The 23,528-nt window shown below is 41.5% G+C and overlaps 3 protein-coding genes across 4 annotated transcripts; 2 read left to right on the top strand and 1 right to left on the bottom strand.

Annotated features, from left to right (window-relative positions):
- Positions 1-698: 698 nt before the first annotated feature.
- Positions 699-5,050, bottom strand: lsm1 (LSM1, U6 small nuclear RNA associated). The gene is made up of 4 exons (XM_071521121.1): positions 4,762-5,050; positions 4,522-4,590; positions 4,186-4,301; positions 699-1,447 (listed from the first exon to the last, which is right to left on the bottom strand). The coding sequence occupies exons 1-4, from the start codon at positions 4,805-4,807 to the stop codon at positions 1,277-1,279; spliced, it is 402 nt and encodes a 133-aa protein (XP_071377222.1). The 5' UTR covers positions 4,808-5,050; the 3' UTR covers positions 699-1,276.
- Positions 5,051-5,774: 724 nt separating this feature from the next.
- On the top strand, positions 5,775-10,782 carry bag4 (BCL2 associated athanogene 4). 2 transcript variants are annotated; one of them, XM_071521116.1, is made up of 5 exons: positions 5,775-6,061; positions 6,693-6,812; positions 7,028-7,258; positions 7,621-7,890; positions 8,524-10,782. In XM_071521116.1, exons 1-5 carry the CDS (start codon positions 5,969-5,971, stop codon positions 9,013-9,015), a joined length of 1,206 nt encoding a protein of 401 aa, XP_071377217.1. In that variant the 5' UTR covers positions 5,775-5,968; the 3' UTR covers positions 9,016-10,782. The 2 variants fall into 2 exon arrangements, with proteins under 2 accessions (XP_071377217.1, XP_071377218.1); XM_071521117.1 differs by lacking the exon at positions 6,693-6,812.
- Positions 10,783-11,353: 571 nt separating this feature from the next.
- Positions 11,354-13,352, top strand: LOC139645424 (dual specificity protein phosphatase 26-like). The gene is made up of 3 exons (XM_071521126.1): positions 11,354-11,580; positions 12,038-12,249; positions 12,487-13,352. The coding sequence occupies exons 1-3, from the start codon at positions 11,402-11,404 to the stop codon at positions 12,681-12,683; spliced, it is 588 nt and encodes a 195-aa protein (XP_071377227.1). The 5' UTR covers positions 11,354-11,401; the 3' UTR covers positions 12,684-13,352.
- Positions 13,353-23,528: the final 10,176 nt, after the last annotated feature.

The raw sequence follows: 23,528 nt of genomic DNA on the forward strand, positions 1-23,528 counted from the left end.
GTTCCTGAAGGCAATGAGACCATTATTTTGAAAAATTTGACTGGAATTCTTATTTATAAACTTTGTCTAGCTTGACACTAATTTCTCGGTGAGAAAGGCTTTTTGCTTATTCGCTGCACAATCTCTCCACACTCAAAATCTCATCATAAAATGCATCTTGGCAGGAGGATACTGAAACTGAAAAATGAAACTGGTTGCATGATAACGGTTAATTCGCATGTTTACTGTGAGAGTTCATACCACTACCGCACGCCCCCGCCTTACCCACTCCCCCAGTCTAAAGGGCGGATTCAAGCGGTCATTTCTGCCCGCTGAGGGGCTGCAGCCCGACTGACTGTACGTCTGTCAAACGCGATAACAACGTTGTTATTGACCGATGATGGCAGATACGATCGATTTCTCCGGTCGCGCTCTGATCATTTTCAACCTGACATCATGCGCTGTCTGCAGCACTGAAATAATGACTGACTAAACTCAATTCCTCAAATGAATCACGCTCTTTCCTCATAGATGCACGTTTCTCTCGTTTGATGTCACATTGCAGCGCGCAACGCATTTTGCACGTTTTCTATTGGAAATCTGGCGCCATCGTCTGGGACACAATTAAAGCAAATATTTAGGCCTTAGACACACAGTACAGACAGCCACTTCGGGTTTCAAGAATTATTAGTAGTCACCACTTTGCTGAAAAATCAAACCTGCATTGTCACATTTTGCATTTTACTTTGTTGCGCTGCTTCCTAATTTCGCCGTACGCCTTGAGTAGATCATACATTAAAATACAGCATTACAAGCAACGGCAATGGTCAGATATTGTGAGGAAACAAGTAGGGCGTTTTCTAATAGAAGACCTGACCTAATGAAAAACAAAAACACTTTAATGGAGCATAACCATTACAGTTTTTATCAGGAGTACATCATCTCCAAATAAAAAGATGCAACATAACAGAGTGACAAAATAGTAAGTGCTGAGGTAAGAAAATCATAATTTTTTGCTAACAAATATTTTAGACAAACACTTAAGGTTTGCCACCAAGATCTATAAGACTGAGCAGCCATTACAGAAAAGAATCAGTACTTTGATTTTTTTTTGTCCGCCCCCCCACATTTCAAATGAAATTAATACAGTATACTATATAGGCCTAGCAAGATGCTGCCTTGTACCTATAATCGACACACTCCCATCCCCTCTCAGAAACAAACACATGTCAAATTCAACATAAAACCAAAGAGTCCAATACAAAATCAGAAGGAGGGCGATGGAGTCGAGGCAGCGTTAGTATTCGTCTAGGTTATCTGCTTTGGGGATGGAAAGGCCTCTGTCCTTCAGGACCTGCATTTTCACTTTCTCCGTCTCCTGCTTGGCTTGCTGCTGCAATCGCTGCTCCTCCAGAATCTCCTCTATAGAGACCTGCTGCAAGACTGTGTCGCACGGCTTATCCACATCCTGCACAGACAGACAGACAGACACACACACACACACACACACACACACACAGACACAGGAGTTCATGTTTCACATGCTTGTAACAAACTTACCCATTAATATACTTAGCTGCATCAAACTTTAGAACATCAAATTGTTTCTTTGTGGTTACTACTTTATGGTTGCTCCGATTGTATTTAGTGTTATTTGTTACACTGTAATGGTGTAATCAGTCATGTATAAAACAAAGGGCAGGGCTGCAGCATGCACACACACACACACACACACACACTGCTGCCTGCACTTGTTGCCAACCTGGTTTCAAACTAGAAACCTTCCACTCATCAATACCTTGGAAACTCTGGTTGAAAACAAGGCCATGTTGATAAATGTAACCTTTTCTGGATGTACACACATTTAGTATTACTCAAATGATACATTGTCACAAATCACTAGTTAAAGGATTTTCAGTGTACAAAGGGCACAAGTTACACTCAGGTAAAAAAAACAAAAAACAAAAAAAGAAAATCCTATGAGTAACTTCCACATTGACCCTTCTTTGCACCAGAACCTTCTAAGCCTTTATGTGAATATCTTGCTGTTTATGCAGACATAATAAATGTACATGCTAATTTCATTACTCAGACAGACCGTCTTGCCAGTATTGGCCAAATCTGATTATCCAGTATCTTTCTAGACATAGTTGAAATGGCACCAGCCTTACTCAATCCACAAACCTCTCCTCTCAGTAGCACCACAAGCAAAAGATGTTTGGTTGTTCCAGTGCACTGGATGTATGTTGATGTGTTTATTTTGTGTCAAAACTGCTATTATATGTCCATGTACTATGATGGCCATAACTTTTTTTTTTTTATGCGTCTCATTCTACTTCAGTGCATTGCTGGACACTCGACATACATCCCCTGCAGCTGTAACCATACTGCTGCCTGACTGTACACAGTGAGTGAATGTCGGATGTGTATTTGCAGAGCGATGTGTGCAGTCTGTGTTCGTGTCTCACATTGTTTGCACTGCATGCGGGCCTGTGAGGTCCTGATGTCCTTGTAACATGTGTCCGCAAGCACTGTGATATTACGCAAGGTGTCAGAGTCTGTGCACCGATTCCAACAAGCAGGCCTTGTCACACTGCCAAGCATAACGGCTCCCTCACTAAATTTGTGCCCCCATGTTTTATATCCCTGCACCCCCGTCTCCCAATACCTGTTAACAGTCACCTTCCTACACAAAGTAGCTTCATACTATACATTCTGTGACAATGCAGTTCAGCTCTGATGTGTAGCCACGTCCACTTCATGAGTTTGCTATCATTTGCTAAAAAAATTGTTTTGTATCTTTAGGTGTTTTTATCGTTTTGAAATTGTCTGTCATGACCCGTGCACGTAAAGGTCAAGTAAAAAGCCATGCTAACAGCGGCCTTGGGACCAGGGGTGAAGTGTCTTTCTTTAGGTTTCAGTTACTTCGGTTACTGTTGCCCTTTTGTTATGTTTTTGTCAATTCTTGTGCGCAAATACTGATGCATGCAAATAGAAAAGACTGCTTTCTTGAAGAATGTTTTCTTGTACTGCGAGGGGCTTTATACTGGAGGATGCAGCAATATATTTTCCAGGTTCAAAGCTGATGTGTAAACTTTCCTCAGTGCTTTTGGCCAGAAACTGCTATGAGCTTTTACCAATCTTATAAGAGGAAGAGACTGAATTTATTTTAGTTGATTTGCGTATTCATTTAACTGCACTTCAAGTATGTCTCATCGTCCCATGTTCCATGTGCCAAATGATGGCTCAGGCTGCCTCCTTGCTTGCAAATCAAGTTACGCTAGAATGGGAACCTCTGCTGAAGAAAGAGGATGAGAGAAATTAGTAGAGCTGCAACGATTAATCGATTAGTTGTCAGCTATTAAATTAATCGCCAACTATTTTGATAATCGATTAATCGCTTTGAGTAATTTTTTTAAGAAAAATAAGTCAAAATTCTCTGATTCCAGCTTCTTAAATGTGAATATTTTCTGGTTTCTTTACTCCTCTATGACAGTAAACTGAATATCTTTGGGTTGTGGACAAAACAAGACATTTGAGGACGTCATCTTGGGCTTTGGGAAACACTGATTGACATTTTTCACCATTTTCTGACATTTTATAGACCAAACAACTAATCGATTAATCGAGAAAATAATCGACAGATTAATCAACAATGAAAATAATCGTTAGTTGCAGCCCTAGAAATTAGGGAGCAGCAGAAGCTGCTGTGCACCCCCACCAACTGGTTTGTTCAATTCACTGCCATAAAAAAACAAAAACAAAACACTAATACTGCTTCTGAGTTGCTGACATGCTGTGACTGTCTTAGCTCAAGTGAAGAAACACAGTCATGGGCGTACACTTTTCCTACATTCAACCTATCAATCCAAGGTACACACAGTAATATTAATTTAAATAACGTAGAATAAGTAATCATATCTTGTAATACATTATGCTGCCTTGGTCACTTGGTTGTGGGTGGGACCAGGAGTCTGTGCCACCAGGACACATTACTGTACATTTCATGCACTGGATGAATAACGTAATTTTGACTGAAGCTACATCATCATTAACTACTCACCATATACAAAGTACCATTTGTTGGACCATGTGAGGACTTAAAGAAATGTACATTAAAAAAGTATCAAGTATACCACGTATATAATGCAAACACACACACACGCCATTAATTCCCACCAATAAATGAGGACTAGTCCCACTTACTATCTCTCCAAGCAGAACAACATTCTCTCCTCTCACAATGAATATTCCTCTGGGGATGTCACCAAATTTCTTTCCCACATGGATGCGCTCAACTGTCTGATGAAAAACTAAGTTGGCTAGGAGAGAAGAGAAACTGGTTAGAGAAACAACGTAAAGATTCTGATTTGAAGAAAAAAGGCAGCAAATGATTGTGGAGTAAATTTCGGGATATTTAAACATTTAAAATTTAAGCAATTGAAATAAGCCTATATGAAATTACCAGAAAACACTTTGGGGTATACTTTGCATGCTATAGTGAGTGTACAGTCAAGTGGAAGATAATATAATGAGGTATACCAAACTGATCAATGCTTCTGAGGTAACCGATCAGTGTTCTGCCATCCCGGAGCAGGACCAGGTGCTTCTCTGCAGGGTGCAAACAACACAAACCATGTTGAGCAACAACAGAAAACTACAGCAATAGCCAATCCATCAGTATGCATCAGATACGGTGTTGCAACTTGTAACGACTGTTCAGGAAAACATGTCTTTCAAGGAGGGAAGTGAGCCTCTTCGCCAAACTCCTAGGCTGCTTACTGTCGATGTCGTCAATCAGGCTTGCTGTCCCTGGTACGTAGTTCATCTTGGGCTTGGTGAGTTTGCTTCGTATATCTATATTTTTTTAACGTCAAGCCATGAATGTTTCAAAATATGTTTCTTTCCAGAAGAGTACAGGAAGTGAATTTATACACGTTAGGGGAAAACTTCCTGTAGACCTTTAACCCTTTGAGCGCCGGCTGATATCTGGTGGAAATTGCAATTAATTAACTATTTAGAACCGTTCTCCCGAGATAACTTATTTAATAAATAAAACGTCGAAGGTTGTCACTTATTTGTAGATTGGATATATGTAGGTTATAATAAAAAGAAAGAAAGAACATAATTTCCATAGGGTTTCTCCTATTGGCTGAAGAGACAGATCTTCCACTGACGCACATGAAGGAGGTTCCACCAAAGATTGAATATTTAGAGAAGATTAAGTTGTGGCTTGCTTAAAAGGAAAGTCTCGCCTTCCGGTCTGCAGAAGTGGGTGTCAATCATCACGCATGCGCAATCCCCTCCTGCAATTTTGCGGCAGAACAGCCGTTCGGCACCTGTCGTGAGATGAGCGAGCGCCAATGTGGTTGGGGTCCAAAACGAGAGCCAAACGGGGAGGTTAGCCTATTTGTTGTCAAACTAGTTGGCAAAGTTGACAAAGTCATTGAATTGTTCCTTAATTTGGCACCCATTCAGTGTTCTTCTTCAAGACATCTTTGTAGAGTGGATGCTGTAGACAATACAGAATAACTACACCTGTGATAAGATGTCCCTTGTCCATGTTGAAAAGTCGTTCGGTTTGTGTATAACGGTTTCGGTTTGTGTATAACGTTGTCCAAATAAAGTGTGAATGACTTTTTTTCCCCAGCAGAAACTACCTACATGCCATATCACAACTTTTCCGAAGGGGGTCCGGGTCCGCCGCCCTTCTCGTACTAGAAATTAGTGGCAGAGTGAGAGCTCTTTACCTCTACCACCTATCGAGTTTACTCCCCGTTAAAGAGACAGGACACGATTGCGCGAACTAGATGTCATTCAATCATTTCCTGATCCCAATCACCATCTCTACGTCTGTAGAATAACGGCAACATTCTTGTTTGGGAGCAGTAGCTTGGACCAATTTACTTGTCTGATAAGTAGTTTTGTTTAAGATTTGTTTTTTGTTATGGCAAATGACAAGACTGCTACCGGGGAACGCGCCTAGGTGATGCATCATCATCAAATGCAGTCAAATCCCAAATCTGGCTGGCCCTCGAATTACAACTCGGGAAATAATAACGTGAACTGGAATAACACCATGGTGAGTGGCTGAATCCAGTCTAAGCGGAATTCTTGTGTTTGTTTGCTGTCTTTGAGTTTGTTTTATTTCGAAAAGATTGCCTGAGTGTGTTCAGCAAAACATTGTTGCCCAGCTAGCCAGCGCTGCAAGCTTTGCCCGTGCTAGCTAGACAGCTAACGTAACGCTGCCTGAGCTAGCTGGCATTATGTAATAGTTAACCAGCTAGCTTAACTGTTGTTAGAGTTTGTACTCGGTCACGTTTATCCTGACGTGACAACACTGCTACTGGTGCTATGTCAAAGTACACTTTGATTTCTGGAACAAAATCTTTTTTCCAAATGTTCAACACGGCCTATTTTCGCTTCCTAGGTAACATTTGCCAGCCTCATTCAATTGATATAGGGCAGCACTGGTTCACCGTTACGACTGACCACCAGAATTCATTCACTTATTTTCTGGGACAGAGACGTTGAGAGCATTGGCTTTGAAGTTTTGTGTAGTCTGAATGATTTTGTGTTATTAAGAAGGACAACTGGCTTACAGATGAACAAGTTGCCTGCATTTTGTACATGTATATCATCAAAAGTGGTATGTAATAAAAAAATTTAAAAAACATGAATGAACTCTCCCATATGTTGTTATGTGCTCACAGGACGCTTCCCAGTATCCCGGCTACCCCTCAAACTACTGGTATCCCCAGTCTCATTCCACAGGGCACTATGCAAGTACCTATCCCTCAGGGTCAGACGTGCAGCCACTGTACAATCCACAGGTACAGCCACATGATGTGTCGTAACTGGGCCCTCTAAATCCAAGGCTATATAAAGACATCCAATCCTTATCTTAAGTGCATTCACCCTTCCCTTACATTTGCTGACAGCTTCTGTGTTGAAAAAAAATCTGTCTCTCTCAGTCAATCATACACACATGCACACACACAAGGACATTTCTAATCACTCATTCCACTCTCTTGTGCTTCCCATTTAGGCAATGCCTGGAGCATATCCCAACGGCCATGGTGTCTACAGCCCAGGGCAGGGTCAGTATTCAACAAGTAGTTTCCATCCGTCCAACCCTTTCTACTGCGCTGACCCTCAGAGACCGGCCCCAGGTCCTTATCCCAGCCAGGCTTGTCCAGCAGAGCAGACGACTGGTGGCTCTGCACAGCCGCACTCTCAACACCAACATCATCACTATCCCGGTCCACACTGTCAAGGGGTACGTTCATTTAAACACACGCTGTGGTCACACATAGGAAAGAGTGGTTGGTGGATGTAACGGTACAGTTGGTTGTCTCTGGTTGTGCTGCACTATACTGAGTGATAGTAGTGAAAAGTAATATAAATTGTGATAATTTATTTTTGTGATAATTAACATGCAAGTGTTTCCTTTACATTAATTTAGCTGTGGTACCCCTCCACCATCCATGTGCACACACACAACTAGAAAAATGTAATTTGTAATATTTACATAACAAACCTGGGTTTCAGAACCCAAATTACCCCCACCCCAACCCTCCAAAACTTACAGAAACATTCTACTGGAAACACTACATATTGTTCTCCTTTCTCTGCTCACAGGGACCTGGATACCCTCCTGGATCATATCCTCACTACAGTGAAGGTGCTCATGCAATGCCTCCAAACCCCCCATACCCCACTGGCCAGTCTCTCCACCCCAGACCCCAGGCTGAGGCTTGGGCGCACTCTGGTGGGTATGCGCCCTCCCAGCAGCAATGGCAGCCAGGCCAGCAGCCTCCACAAAACCACTATGGAAATCCCGTCCGTCCCCAGCATCCTCCAGCATGGCCAGGGACTGGAACTGGCGCACCGCCACCCTACCAACCCAAGGTATGAATCTGCCAGTGCCACTGAATTGTTCCAATTCTTTGTGTTAATGTGTAAGTAAATTAAATGTGAAAAAAACACATATAAGACTGTTGAAATAAAAACACATACTTTTGCACCCTCATAAAATTAAGTATTGCAAAACTACAGAGCATGGCGTTGACAAGTTTATATAGGCTACGGTTACATAGGCTTGTTGTTTCAACGTGACTTTTCAATACAGATCACACCAGAATGCATCAAGTGACAAGTCTGGGTGCACAAAAAAATTTCACATTGCTATCAGATCTTGAACATTAGATATGATAATAGTCAGGCTTGCATTATGATTGGAAATCTGCAAATTCTTGATGCAATCCAGCCACAATGGGTGTACAAGCAATGTGAAGTCATTGAGATGGAGATGAGGGGGAAAATGCACCAACTGAAATAAATGGGAGACACAGGAGACTCATAACAGCCATTTTCAGGCTAAATGTGGACATGTGGCATCATACAGTCAGATCTCAAAAATCACACATGATATGTTGGAAAAAGGTTTTGACCATTTTAGCTTGTGCTGACTGAGCAGCATCAAATGTATTGCATTTGTCACACTCTCAACATTTATGAACTTTTTTTTCTTTGTCAATCCAGGACCAACAGCATCAACGTGCCCCACAGGTGGGACCTAAACCCAGGCCAGCCCCATCCCCCAATCCCCCCAATGGAAAACCCGCAGATTTCAGTTCACCTCCCCAAATGTACAACAGAACAGGGAGAGGTGGGCTGACAGAGCCTAATCCTTCGCAGGGTGAGCCCCCACCCTCTGCTCCGACCCCGGGCCAGGCTCCAGCTCCAGGCCTGTCCCAGGGCCTGGCCGGACCCCAGCCCCTGAGCGATAACCCCAGCCTAGCTAAGGTCCAGTATATCATGGCCAAAGTGCTAATGCTCCAAGAAGACGTGGATGAGTTTGTTGGCAAAAAAACAGACAAGAGTTACCGGTGTCTGGAGGAACTGCTGACCAAGGAGCTGCTGGAGCTGGACTCTGTGGAGACCCAGGGACAGGAGAACGTCAGGCAGGCCCGGAAGGAGGCCGTACAGAGGATCCAGGCCATTCTGGACCGGCTAGAGAAGAAGGCCTTCTGAACCGGACTTATCCTTTGGTTCTGTGGGTCACCGAGTCTTGCTGTTTCCTTTTTCTTTTTCCAAATCTTCCACGGACACAATGAGGGTCTGGACTTGTTCCTTGGAGCCGCACTATCCTTAAGTTTTTTCCACCACCATGATATAAAATGCCTCTAGTAAATGGAAGGACCCAAGAATAAGTCAGAACAATCAATGGAATCAGGACTTTGAAAACATCATGCTGGTGTAAGACTATGAAAGTGATGTTGTGATAAGATCTGCAAACTGATAGTTGTACATATCAGATCCGACTTCAGCCTCAGCAAGTAACTGTGTTGGCTACATAACCTGACACCTTGCTCAGCTTATCTTGTATGCCATGCTTATGCCAGCATAATACAGGACAGAGTCACTGGAAGATGATTTTGGTACCACATTGCAACTCTTAGTGGTCTCTAACCTGTGATACAGATTCAGATTATCTTTGTGCTGTCCCTCAGGATCGTAGGTTGGATTTGTCTGATCCTACATCTAAGGTCAACTCATGCATTCCCTTAGCTGTGTCATTACACGCCATGACCCATTTGCATGGTCATGATAATGTTCATTATGTCACTTCCTATTCTTCAAACACTGTCCTCACCTACCTGTCAGAGTCAAGTACACAGTGTAGCCCGTAGTCGCTTAGTATTCCATGTCACTGCAGGAATAGGTGCAATGCTTTTCTTTTCAATTGTAATCCTAGTCCTGCATGTTCTGTAATAATATCATAGACAACCACTGTTAAACTGGATACAGTCTTGACACCTCAATGCCCATATTTGGGCCTGGATCATAGCTGATTAGTGAAAAACCCCTGAAGATTGCTGTCCCCGTTACTCCATCTTGCGGAGGAAATTGCTTCCCAAGTGCAGACCTAGAATCAGACCTACATATGGATGCCATGTTTTTCACTGTAGGGATTAGTGTTATTACACATACACAAGGACAAGGTTCAGAATTACTTGAAAAGCTTTTAAATTATGTTCTTTTTTCTCTCCCTTTTTGAGCATTCTTGACTGTATATTACTAGGCGGGTAAAAGAGAGTTCAATCCATTGCTCTTACTGACAGATAAAGGAAAGGATGTAATTTAAAGTTAAGGAACTTTTATATGTGAGGGCAGCTTGTCACGGTATTTGGGTTAGATATTAGTGGGAGTGGGACCTCTTTCCTCAAAGATTAATGCTGATATCTTTATTATATGAAATCTAGTTTGCACCAAAAACACTTCTTAGGCTTGTCTTGAGCAAGTCCTTTTTTTCCAATTAATGCTTGATATGTTGATTTAGAAAAAAAGAGTGCCATATTTTGGGGGACGCTTTTATATCAATAGAAAAATAATAAAAATAAGATCTCAAACTTTGCATGGAAGAAAAACATCTGTCATATTTGTTCATTTTCCTGTGCTGTTAATTTTCTGTGTTTAGATGGAACACCATTGTACAGTTAGTTCAGCATTAACTGACAAATATATATATATATTTGTAATATAAAATATATGTAAAAATTAATCTTGATTACAAGAACAGGATCTTGCCTGTAGATGTTTCAGATGTAATGCATGTTTCCAACACAAGATGGGAATCTTTGCCTGACTAATATCGAATTACCACAAGAGTGAGAAACTACTGAGAAATAATTAAATGTCAGGATATTTTTTAACCTGTGGTCAAATGAATTTTTGATGCTCTCTGACTATTTGATATGACCCTTAACTGCAAAGTCCTATGTGGTTAAAGAAAAACCAGAGGAATTGAACTAAGATTAAATGTTTGCTCTATATAATCAGAGGCTATAGTACTTAAATCTGACAGACAGATTGTTTGTGACACTTTCTGTTCTGAAAATCCAATAATGAGAACTTGCTTGTTTTGTTTGTCGAGTTGAGATGCCTGCATGTGGCTGCACACACTCTATCCCCTGCCAGCTAGCATTCAGATCTTTAAATAGACAGCTATTTTAATGCAAAAGCATAACACAGCCCCCCGAAGCCTTGTGGAACATGAGCAGGATTTGATTTGTGGGTCACATAACCTGACAACACTTAGGACATCTTGGGGTGAGCAAATCTGAGGCAAAGAAGCCTGAGACTAGAATACACCTGTTTGGTTCATTCTGCTGTTTGACGATGGTGGTTCGCGGACAACTTGCTTAGAGATAATTCTCTTGGAGCTTCCTTCTAAATATAGAGGGAGGCCATATATAAAACCCTTTCTCAAACTTGTTTTGGCAAAAGGCGGCTACAAACAGCAGCAGCAACTTTTTGTTCACCTTTTCAATTGCTGGAATAGACTTTGCTTCTTTAGTTTGGAAAAGATAATCACCGTCACATCAGAGGTCTGCTTGAACCCAGTGAAGAAAAAGCAATGTCATATAGATCCAAGCTTCCTGCGTCCTGGAATGATAAGCCTCCTCCTCGAAAAGTGGAAATTGACTTGAGTTCTCCTGGTTTGGCCGTGTTTGAACTGGAAAGACTACTGTTTACTGGCAAAGCCATCATCAGCCATGCTGATGAAGTGTGGCCAAGGCTTTACATTGGAGACCAGTAAGTAGCCAATTGACCATTGTTCTGGTGAAAACCCACAGGCAGGCTAACAAGAGTGAAGCATGGAGTGAAGCATGAAGTGAGGCATGTTATATTACGTTAGTCTAGTTTTGGACTAAGTCCACACTAAGTGAAAGAGGAACTGATCATAAATCAAGATGCAGGATGGGTAACTCTAGATCCCTAAAGTTGCATTCCACATAAGGAACTTGCATAAACAGAGTTTCCACTGATGGTATTGATATGTTTCTCGTAAATCCTTACTGAGGCTAAGAGCATGTGTCAAGTCTCTGTAGTAAGTTTATTTCAAATTGTCAAATGTCTGAAATTGTCTGTCCAGCAAGCACTGGTCACTCTCATATACATTGCATGCAAATGTTTAATTTTAAAGCAGCTGCCACACTGTAGTCTATCTAATAGCGGATACTATCAGTGAATTGGATTTTGTTTATCGCAGAAACAGTGCAGAGAACCGGGCTGATCTTTCCATCCATCGCATCACTCACATCCTGAATGCAGCTCACAGTAAACGGCAAGGAAAGCCACATATATATGAGGCCTTGAACATCACCTACATGGGCATAGAGGCTCATGACTCCTGTGACTTTGACATGAGCGTCAGCTTCCAGGCTGCAGCAGACTTCATTCACAGAGCTCTCAGTGGAGGAGGTGAGAGGGGGAGAAAGAGAATGGTAACTCTGTAAAGATCAATTAGTTTTGGTGGCTAAGTTTTACACCGTTTCACCTTTTTAGAAATGTATGTTAGAGGTGAAGCATTCAGAAGAAGCTCTCTATACCATGGTGATGAATTGTATGTTGTGAGAAAGTGCTGTAGCCCATATTTAGTCTTCTACTTATGTTGAATAGTTTTGCGCTTTTCCAATCCACCCTCTTTCTGTTTCTCAGGCAAAGTCCTGGTGCATTGCCATGTAGGAGTGAGCCGTTCTGCCACCCTGGTCCTGGCCTATCTGATGCTGAAGCAGAACCTGACCCTTGTAGAGGCCATTTGTGCTGTGAAAGACAACCGGGGTGTTATCCCTAATCGAGGTTTCCTCCGACAACTTATCAAACTGGATGGCCAACTCTTCGGTGCCCATCATTAAACCTCCCTGATCAGGGCAGCAGACACTTCAAGGACAGGGGAACAGATTCTGGATGACCCATCAGGTCCCATGACCATGTAATCTTGACCATGAGACAAATTGGTCTCTTTGATAATCACTTAATATAGGTCCAGAGGAAAGGGAAAGAGTGTGCTACTGCTACACCAGATATCTCAACTAAACTCTACAAAACAATGTTGAAAATTAAATTCTGAGATACCTTGATATATCTTCATTAGATTAGATCTTCATTAGATAAGATCAGCATTGATACTATAATAGAGAGAGAGTTCAGAATAGGGCCATGGGAATACTGGATCTATGAGTGTTTATTGAACAGAAATACTGTACACATGTACTAACAGCTGAACTAGGGCCCCCCTCTGGGAATGTACTGTTTCATGATGAATGGTCACCTCACTGTAACCCTTGTGCCATAACTTACTGTGCCAGAGGTCTTGTTATCAGAGTAGCTCCTGGATGTCTCTGAGATGTCTGTGGAAGTGCTAACTTATCTGTTCTAATGTCAGCACATCCTGTACGTCCTTGGAAGACACATAAAGGACTGCTCTTTCTATTCCTCATCGAAGATATGTATGCAGGTATGCAGCCTCTGTGCTGTGTGCATCTCTTCCTCTCATGAGACTCCTTTTAATAAATATATATTCAAGTAAGACGAACCTCTGACTCCAGAACTTTTTCCTCAACAACTGTATTTGGAAAACTTTTTTTTCCTTTTGTTCTTTTGTACTCTGCTGTCAATTAAAATGAAAGAGGACATGACTTTCTATAAAGTTTCATGGTATTTTTCTATCCCCCCTTTAAACATAGGGTTAAATGTTGAGAAAACATTATGCATCACTGTAAATGGTAACTTACTATTTCATATTATGCCCTTTTTATTTTCAGCACTATTGATCTTGATGAATTAAAAGCTTTCTAAGGTGCAATCTGTAAATGGTAAGAGGATAATCCAGCAGACTCTCTGGTGCAATGGTATTGTTTTATTGTGATTAGAAAGTTAATATGATACAGTATGGACTAGAGTAGAAACGGGCAATTGTGCCATAGAGGGCCGAGAATCTGCAGGATTTTTTAATAGTTGCTGTGTTGTGCAACCCCTAGAATAGGCAATGGTCGCTTGGCTTTTGCATTTCCTATTTGGAATCTGAACTGTGATGCCATGTGTAAAGCCCACAGGTAAGACAGTAATCATTACACAGAGCAATGTGAAGGCCAAAGCAAATGAGAGGAGGAGATACCAAATAAACATGTCAAAGTTCATTTGCTCTGATCAATTTTAAAAAGGGGACATCTCCCCCTCTTCAGCATGTGGTTTGGTGTCTTTGGTTGAGGAGACATAAATTCCAGCAGGTTGTAGGTAAGTAATGTAATCAAGATTGAGAAGTCTTATGGTACTTTCAGATTATGTTTGACATCTTGTGTTTGAGATACAATTTTGGATGCTGAATTGGAAAATGCTGAGTGTTTAAATTGTAAGAAGAAGAAAAAATTATGCAACAGTTCTTAAGATGTGTTGTCTAATTTTACTCGTATGGTCTTCCTCTTGGAATTGCAACGAATGTGTTGTAGTGATTTCAAATACACATGATCTCATATGAATAAGTAATTTACAACAACAAATTCATTGTAACTTCTGGAAAATGACTGCATGACTAAAAGAAAATGTTTTCTATAGCAAATATGGAGACCCACCAGCAGCTTTTTGATGGTCTGGACTTCAACAGCTCTCTACTGACACAGACGGATGTAGATCAGTCCTTTCACACGCTCCTCTCCGGGCCCAACACGACATCTCAAGAAGACATGAGTGCAGGAACTGCTGTGTTCGTGCATGACACCTTCAAGCCACGGCCTGAGTTCCTGGAGGTCTTGAAGCAGTCATACCTTGCAGATGGGTTCACTGTCGACTTCAACAAAACCACAGAGAGTGCTGATATCAATAGGTACGTGGGGGAGAAGACCAGTGGGAAGATTGACAAGCTGGTCGAAAACCTGGATCCTAGTACAGTCGTGTATCTCATCAGCTACATATACTACAAAGGTAAGAGGTTGTATGAGATGAGATGTGGTGTGTGGACTATCTACCTCTCTATCTCTATCTCTCATTTTCAGGGCCGGATACACTCTCATTAGAAGTTTATCATATCAACCATTAGTTGTGTGTATTTTCCACTCATTTCTGTCAAAAAGGAAAGTGGGAGACTCCATTCGATCCCAAGGACACCATGCAGGAGGACTTCCATGTTGATGAGCAGAACAAGGTTCAAACTCGCACTGCCTATTAAGAATTGCTATGTTACAATAGTTATGCTAGCAATCACTGCCCTACACCTCTAGTCACCTTAGATAGAGCGCACCACGTTTGACTTGTCTGTGATTTCATTGTGCATCCTTGATACTGTTCCTCTTTTCCCTGGAAGGCACGTAATGCTCAAATTGTCATCTTCCAGGTTACAGTTCAGATGATGAATCTGGAGGAGACATTTAGTTTCTACTACGACCAGGGAATTTCTACATCAGTCCTCCGCCTACCCTTCAACAACTCCAACTCCATGCTGCTGTTGCTGCCTGACAAGGATTTGGCTGGATTGGAGGACGCCATCTGCCAGAGCCACGTCACCAAATGGCTGAAGTGGCTGAAGCCCAGGTTGGAAGAACCTAGTATCTACTGACTGAAGTGAAAATCAAGCTTTTGTGCTGGGTTTCCAAGATTGAAGGATAAGTTTGGTGATTTTGGACCTATATGTAGCTTGTCTCTTACATACCTGTAGTATTTGGACCCGCAGAAAATATTGGCTCGAGTCAGCTGTCGGTTGAAATGGCAAGCTCCCGTTGCTAGCCTCTTGCTGCTAACAATGAGTCCAAAAAACAAAAACACAACAAAAACACACAAATCACAACAATAACAAATTGCCCAACTGGCAATTGTGGGTTTCGAGCCCTTGTGGCTATGTTGTGGCATTTGTAGCGCCCCCTAATGGCCAAGACAAAAAGGCCTTGTCCCATGTACTTAGGGCCCTTTAGTGAATGTGTCATGCAAATTTCACATTCATTGGACAATCTATATTCAAGTTCTGAACCATTTGGTGATAGGCCACACCCCTTTTCAAGTTCATCGGCTAATGACTTGATGATTTTTGTAGTTTTTAGATATCAAAAATCTGGCAACATATTTTAAAGAGCTTGTTCCATAGACTAGTCCTGCCAAGTTTGGTGGCAATCGGACAAACAGTGTAGGAGGAATCATTCAGAATCAGAATCAGAATCTCTTTATTCGCCAAATGTACAATGTACACAGGAATTTTACTAGGTGATACACAAAATAGCAGAATAAAACAAGAAGAGCACACTAAGATTACATAAAGTGAAAGTAAAAGGAGAAACATCATAAAATAACCATCAATAAGAATATATATACAAGTTAAGTATATGAATACGATATATGAAGTTAAGTAATAATATATGCTACATTGCTACATATTGCACAGTCCTGGCAGGACGGTTGGGTCCATAGTAGGGGTTTGCACCGTCTCATACAGTGTGTGTGTATGAAAGTGCATGTGTGTGCATTAATGAGTGCGTGGGGGGGGGGGGGGGGTATTGGCAATGATATGAGTGGTTGGGGGATGAGGTGGGAGCTAAGATGGGTTGTTGAGGAGAGTGATGGCCTTAGGGAAAAAACAGTTGAGGTGTGTGGTGGTCCTGGTCGTGATGGAGCAAAACCTGTGGCCGGATGGAAGTTTTTTGATGAGGCAGTGAGCCGGGTGTGATGGGTCCGCCACTATCCTACTAGCCCACTTCCTGGCTCTAGCTTCATGCAGAACACTCACAGGCACCTGTTCCTGGCCTGTGAGCCGGCTCGCTGTTCGCACGATGCGCTCCAGTCTGTGTTTGGTGTGGGCAGAGGATGCGGGGTACCACACAGTGATGGAGGAGGTGAGGACACTCTCGATGGTGGCTCTGTAGAACTGGGTGCAGACTTTCGAGGAGATGTTCATCTTCCGGAGCAGTCTGAGGAAGAACATCCTCTGGTGAGCTCGCTTGATGACATTAGATGAGTGTGTCTCCCATTTCTGGTCGCTGGTGATGGTGGTGCCCAGAAACTACAGCTGCATTATTGATGAGTAATGGGGGATGTGAGGGCGGGTGTTTCTCGACCATTTCCACCGTCTTGTTGACATTGAGCTCCAGGTTGTTTTCTGTACACCATGCTGCCAGCTGTGACACAGTGTTCCTGTAGGCTAACTCATCATTGTTCTTGATGAGGCCTAGGACTGTGGTGTCATCAGCAAACTTGACCAGCTTGATGGAGAGGTGGCTGGAGGTGCAGTCATTGGTGTACAGAGAGTAGGCCTACAGGTATGGAGAAAGAACACAACCCTGTGGGGCTCCAGTGCTGGTGGAGCAGACAGGTGGGTGCCAAGCCATACCTGTTGCTTCCTGTTGGTCAGGAAGTCCGTAATCAAAAGTGTTTTTCCAAATATTCAGAATAGTGGAAAATCGAATTAGGTGGAAGTGGGTCCTATTGGCAAAGTTGTAGAAGAATATTGGTTCTAGCAAGTTTTGTGTCAATCAGACATATGGTGTGGGAGTTATGGTCTGTTTTGCAAAATGTTTTATTGAAACGCCATCATCTGGTCAACTGTGTGGGCAACATCTTGCCACATATTTAATGGGCAACATCTTGCCACCCTAATCAATCATTGTGCCAAATTCCATGTCTCTATCATATACCAATTCATGTGCAAATGTGGGAGAAAAAAATAATAAAACAGACTTGAAACCATAAATATACAATACTGACAGTGAAATCCAGCACTATTGGTCTCAACAGAAAACAATCTAAAGCAGGTTGGGTTTGAAACTCCTGGTCCGACACGCAATGCAATCCACCCTCCTCATCACCTGTCTGTTGTAGAGGACAGACAACTCTGCTGGACACCCAGTGTAGTCCTCAACAATCAACCCAGTATACAGTATGTTGTGGTTGATGTGAACAATACTCAGTGACTGCTTAAGCTTTAGGCTGAAACACAGCAAAAAAAAAGTAGAAATCTTTCAATTGAATTCATAGATTAATAATTAGTTTGCATATTTGCCCATTCCTTTTTTAGGGAATACTATTTGTTTGTTTCAAAGTTCTCCATCAAGACCTCCTACTCCATGAACTCCCTGTGAATGACTACCAGACCCTTATTCAATCTCAGTTAATGAATGGCTTGTAGACATGGCCAAGTGGCCACCGATCCAATGGCAAGACATATACAGTAGGTATCTGATTGTCTAGTGTATACAAAAGACAGCCTCCGAGCATACAAATCTCTCGATGCTGTAAATTACGTAGTATATGGGCATGTGCAACAATAGACATTACATCTCTGGTGAGTTTTGTGTGTTAAGGTCAATTGGGAGGACAAATCATCTCGAAAGAATCTCAAACAGATAACTGATAACTTTGACCTCAAGCAGTTGATCAGTGGGCCCACAAGAATAACTAATTCCACCAGAACGCAAATTGATTTAATATTTAGTAACAGACCTGAGAGAATTTTAAAATCCTTTAACATGTTAACTGGTCTCTCTGACCACAATCTGACTCTGGTGGCCAGAAAACTAACCAATAAGTGATTTAGCCCTTTTGTCAGGGAATATGAATCTTATGGAATCCCCAAAAACAAACAGGAGAACTTTAAAGGTGCTGTACAACAGATTGAATGGGATGATCTACTGTTGGGAATAGACCATGAGGAAGACAGTCAAATTTTCTCAAAAAAATTAGCGCACTATTAAAGATTTTAACTGCAAACTTAGGCACAAAAATAACAAAAACACTGTCCCTTGGATAAATGCGGATATTTTAAAACTAATGAAAGAACGGGATACTGTCTTAAAAACTGCAATTAAAACTAAATTGAGCCATGACAGACACCATTTTGCTATGTTAAGGAACAAGGTGGTAAAGAAATTAAGAAGCTAAGGCTGATTTTTTCTTGACCATAATAGAAAAGGCAAGAGGTAATTCTAAAATTATCTGGAACCAGTTAAAAAAACTTACAGGACATCATAACAAAGAAGGGAAACTGCTTGAACTTAAAGTAAATGGGAAGCTTACAAACAATCCAATTGAAGTAGTGGAAGCTTTGTCCAGTTAATACAATGGAGCCGGCTTTCAGCATGAGGAATGTCACTGAATCAGAGGTTACGAGAATGATTAGATCTCTTAAACCATCCAGAGCAAAGGATATATTTGGTATGGATGCAGTTATGCTCAAGGAGCTTAGTACAACACTAACCAATCCTATTACCAAAATGATTAACCTCTCGATCTCTCAGGGAATGTTTCCAAGTGTTTGGAAGTCGGCTGTTGTTGTTCCAATATTCAAAAGTGGAGATCCCCTTTCTATCTGTAACTACAGGCCTATCAGCATCCTACCTACAGTGTCAAAGGTTGCAGAGAAATTGGTAGCTGAGCAAATCATCTGCCATCTGAATACTGGTTCATTTGCCCTGCACCCAATGCAATTTGGCTTCAGAGCCAATTATTCAACTGAGACAGCCAACTGTTTTCTCACAGAAAAAATCTAATCTCTATTGGATAAAGGTGGTGTTGTCGGAGCTGTGTTTCTTGACCTCAAGAAGGCATTTGACACTGTTAATAATAGAATTCTCATTTCTAGATTAGCTAGCTTCAATTTTTCTTCAGGTACACTTAAATGGCTAGAATCATATCTGGTAAATCGATCTCAGTATGTCCGAGTACAGAATCATCAATCAGCTGCCCTCCGTGTGTCCACAGGTGTCCCACAAGGATCTATCCTGGGCCCATTGCTATTTACATTATATATCAATGATTTTCCATCTGTATGTCCTGACACTAACATCCAAATGTATGCGGATGACACTGTAATTTATGTACATGGTAGCAGTATGACACAAGTTGCTAATGAACTCACAAACTCCATGGTTAATGTAACAGCATGGTTAAAGCAAAGCTGTTTGCAACTAAATGTGTCTAAAACAGTATGCATGTTGTTCACCAAGACAAACAGTTCTAGTGTAGAGCCAGATGTCTTTGTATCAGGGGAGAGGCTACAGGTCGTATCTGAATGCAAGTACCTCGGAGTTCTGATTGATTCCAAACTTTCTTTCAAGGCTCAGGTGAAAAAGGTCTGTAACCGGGTCAAATTCAGTCTTTCAAATTTCAGGTTCATTCGAGATTACATGTCAACAGAGGCGGCTAAGATGTACATGCATTCTATGGTCATTTCCCATATCATTTACTGTTTAACAACCTGGTCACAGGCTAGCATCACTACTCTAAAACCATTACAGTCTTTGTATAAACGAACACTTAAAATCCTTGACAAGAAATCTATATATTCTTGGTATTGCCAGTCTGCCCTCATGTACCTGCTTGTCTTATTGTGGTTTTTGCTTTTATCATGTCAGACTGATTTATGTATTTTATACACTATGCATGCTTTTTATGTCTATGATTAACATTAATATTCTCTCTTTTTTTATTATTGTTCTGCATGCTTATAAATGATACCAATAATTTTGTAAATTCTATCTTATATTACATTATGTTATATTATATTCTGTTTTTAGGGTGACCCTGTAACATCGGTCCAGGGACTAAAGATGAAAAATAGCCTCTTGGCTAACTCTGGCGCATTTACAGCAATGTTTATTAATGTGCACTGTCCCTGTTAAATAAACCAACAAATAAATAAATAAAAAATAAGAGCAGAGGTCTTACCCAGCCAGCGTCAAAGTGTGAAGGCAAAGCGCTGCCTCCCAGTATTGGACGCTTTATAGGAGTGCTTGCCTGATTGGATGAATGCTGTCACTCACTGGGCCGTCTGCCCCCGGATTTCAAACTGGAAACTTTCTCTTATATTACGAAAATAGTTCATCGAAATGTGTTTCTGAAAACATTTGAGAAATAAGCCATGCAGTTGCTGAATCTATCTTCATTTTAGATGGACAGTGGTTAGTTTAAAAGTTTGTACACAAGTTTCGGGAGTTTCCAGAGACGGTGAGACACCCCTAATTTGCATAAAGTAGCCTAGACCTCAACTTTAGGCAAATGTGGAGTGGCCAACGTGACGCCCCGTCTCTCGAAATGCACCGTGGCGCTACCAGAATGCATTGCACGGCTGCCTACATAGAAAATGAATGGGAAGCATGGAAATGACGGATCCTGTGGAAACGTACCATGAGTGAGTGCCTGACCTGAATTTGCCTTGTGATGACCTTGGCTGTGCTGTGGGAAAAACAGTTAGCATAGAGACATCAACATCATAATGATGATTACAGGACAGGCTAAAAACTACTTAATTGTGAAGCACATGGCTACAGTAGAGGTGAAAAAGGTGCTACCAAGTCATTGCTGTCTGACCGATCATGCTGTATGAACCATCTCACATCGAAAATTCTCTAAATTAAGTTCAAAATAAATCTCCTCACCTGGTTAAGTATGGGTAAACCCTTAGAGACATATGGCTACCTGGCTGGTGAGGTGTGGCATGAACTCCCTGTGAGAAACACAAGATAACGTTCAACACACAAGTGGAGCAACACGAGTGGAGCATAAATCACAAATGCAGAATGTAGTCTATGATCTAACAAACCTTTCTATCTTTAACTAAGTTAACTTGCCTGACATTGCCTGATGTTAGCTGACTCCATCTCGTTATGCCAAGGCCTGTCCAAACTGAGCAGGGGTCGTCCAGAATATAGGGCTGCAGCTGCAGGATGTAGCTCATCTTGGTCTTGCCCAAGCGCAGCTCTGTACTGCTCCTCATCACTGCACTGGGATCTTATTCCCAATTCATAGGGTGCATTCCAAGTCTCTTAAATTGCATCCACATTTCCGTCACTTGCGTCTTTTCCTTGCGTCTTAGTCCCTCCCACCGGGGATGCATGGAGAGACGCAAGGAAACCATGCCAGGACGGAGGAAACAAGGAAATATGTTTTTAGAGAAATGAGACGTCCTTTCCTCTGAAGCGTCATGTGAAGCAACATCTGTTTCTGTTTACAGCGGCACAGCTGGATGACATAACAAAATGGGTTGTGGATGAAATAAATGTAATTTAGGTTCCCCATATTGTTGCATTAATGTTACACATCAAAAAGCATAAAATAACGGGCACTTACACTTGTACTGTTTCTCTGCCATCTCATTCAAATTTGCCAGGTGTAGGGGCAGTGTCATTAACGTCATGGCGTTCAGCTGAAAGTCTTCCAGGAAGGCTGCTCTCGTGTATCCTCGCTCATAGCTCTTCAGAGATCCCTCCTCGCTCCTCGATCCTCGATCCTCGATCCTCGCTCCTCGGAGCAGAAATAAGAGCTTTGGGATGACTTTCACAATGGCGGATCAAAACGACTTCCGGTTCAAGCAAGGATCGAGGAGCGAGGAAATATCAAATAAGAGACTTGAGACGTACCCATAGTATTCCTATGATGTCACATGCATTTCCTACCAATATGCCACTTTACAATACACACAGCTCATTGTCTGTGTTTGTCATTTGATTGTAACCACCTGTTAATTTATTACCTGTCATTTTCCTACCAAGATGTCTGTGTGGTGATGTAACAGAATACTATGAATAGATACCTTATACACTCACACTAATACTCAAACAACTCCAGCTGCCTTACACACATCACTTAGGGACTATCATGTTAATTTGCATACATTCACACAGGCTATGTATTTATTTGGGTTTAGTGGAATTATCTATTTCGCACTTCATTCTTTTCTAAGGATGTGCCTGATCTTTCACTGAGAACAATAGGATGATTAGTTGAAGGAAATGGTGGTTGAACTAACTGGAAAAGCCATTGTTTTGTATAATGAAAGGACACATCAAAACATTTTTTAGAATCAGTTTATTACCCGGATGTTGACACAATCTGAAAACTTTTCAAGAGTTGAATTTGAAATCATGGCTACGTGCACCAGGTGATTTCACTGATTACTTCCCCCTCTCTGGTTGAAGATATGCTAACCAGGTGATTTCACTGATTACTTCCCCCTCTCTGGTTGAAGGTATGCTAATCAGTGAAATCACCTGGTGTAGTGTTAGGTTGAAATGAAAACCTGCAGACAGCTACAGTATCATCACAAGCAAAGGTTTTAACTACTGCTGAGTTGTGTAATGCTTAGAACAGGCAATGGCTGCTGCTTGGCTTTTACATTTCCTGTTTGCAATCTCAGCTGTGATACCATGTGGAAAGCCTGTAGACCATAAAGTAAGACTAATCACTACACAGAGCAAATATGGAGGCCAGAGCAAATAAGAGGCGGAGATACCAAATAAACATGTCAAAGTTCAGTTGCCCTCATCAGTCTTAAAAAGGAGACATCTCCCCCTCTTCAGCCTGCGGTTTGGTGTCTTTGGTTGAGGAGACGTAAGCTCTAACTGGGTAAGTAAGTCATCTTATTAAGATTGAGAAGTCTTAGCATTATTTATTTCAGCCTTGTAATGCATGTTTAATAATGCTTTGCTAAAAGTCAAGACAGATTATGTTTGACATCTTGAATTTGAGATGTAAGTTTGGAGGCTGAATTGGAAAATCATCACCATCTGCCAAGTGTTGAAATTGTAAAGAGGAAAACAATTTAAGTAACTGAATTCTTAAGATGTGTCCTCTTGGAGTTGCAATGAATGTTGTGATTTCAAATACACATGATGTCATATTACGTAGAAATTTACAACAAATTCATTGTAACATCTGAAAAGTGACTGCATGTGTAAAGGACTATGTTTGCTATAACAAAATGAGCAATGGTGCACTTTTGAACTTTT

This window comes from Centroberyx affinis, unplaced genomic scaffold (assembly GCF_046629955.1).
Source record: "Centroberyx affinis isolate AG114_WGS23_722 - 3 ecotype Tasmania unplaced genomic scaffold, CSIRO-AGI_Caff_v1 ptg000859l_1, whole genome shotgun sequence".
Classification (NCBI taxonomy): domain Eukaryota; kingdom Metazoa; phylum Chordata; class Actinopteri; order Beryciformes; family Berycidae; genus Centroberyx; species Centroberyx affinis.

Excerpts from the sequence above, each read along its gene's own strand:
- lsm1 (XM_071521121.1), bottom strand. The coding sequence starts at position 4,807 with ATGAACTACGTACCAGGGACAGCAAGCCTGATTGACGACATCGACA. Across the intron at positions 4,591-4,761 it reads CCTGATTGACGACATCGACA|AGAAGCACCTGGTCCTGCTC; the intron begins GTAAGCAGCCTA and ends TGCACCCTGCAG. Across the intron at positions 1,448-4,185 it reads TTGTTCTGCTTGGAGAGATA|GATGTGGATAAGCCGTGCGA; the intron begins GTAAGTGGGACT and ends CTGTCTGTGCAG.
- bag4 (XM_071521116.1), top strand. The coding sequence starts at position 5,969 with ATGCATCATCATCAAATGCAGTCAAATCCCAAATCTGGCTGGCCCTCG. Across the intron at positions 6,062-6,692 it reads TGAACTGGAATAACACCATG|GACGCTTCCCAGTATCCCGG; the intron begins GTGAGTGGCTGA and ends ATGTGCTCACAG. Across the intron at positions 7,259-7,620 it reads CCGGTCCACACTGTCAAGGG|GGACCTGGATACCCTCCTGG; the intron begins GTACGTTCATTT and ends CTCTGCTCACAG.
- LOC139645424 (XM_071521126.1), top strand. The coding sequence starts at position 11,402 with ATGTCATATAGATCCAAGCTTCCTGCGTCCTGGAATGATAAGCCTCCT. Across the intron at positions 11,581-12,037 it reads AGGCTTTACATTGGAGACCA|AAACAGTGCAGAGAACCGGG; the intron begins GTAAGTAGCCAA and ends TGTTTATCGCAG. Across the intron at positions 12,250-12,486 it reads CAGAGCTCTCAGTGGAGGAG|GCAAAGTCCTGGTGCATTGC; the intron begins GTGAGAGGGGGA and ends TCTGTTTCTCAG.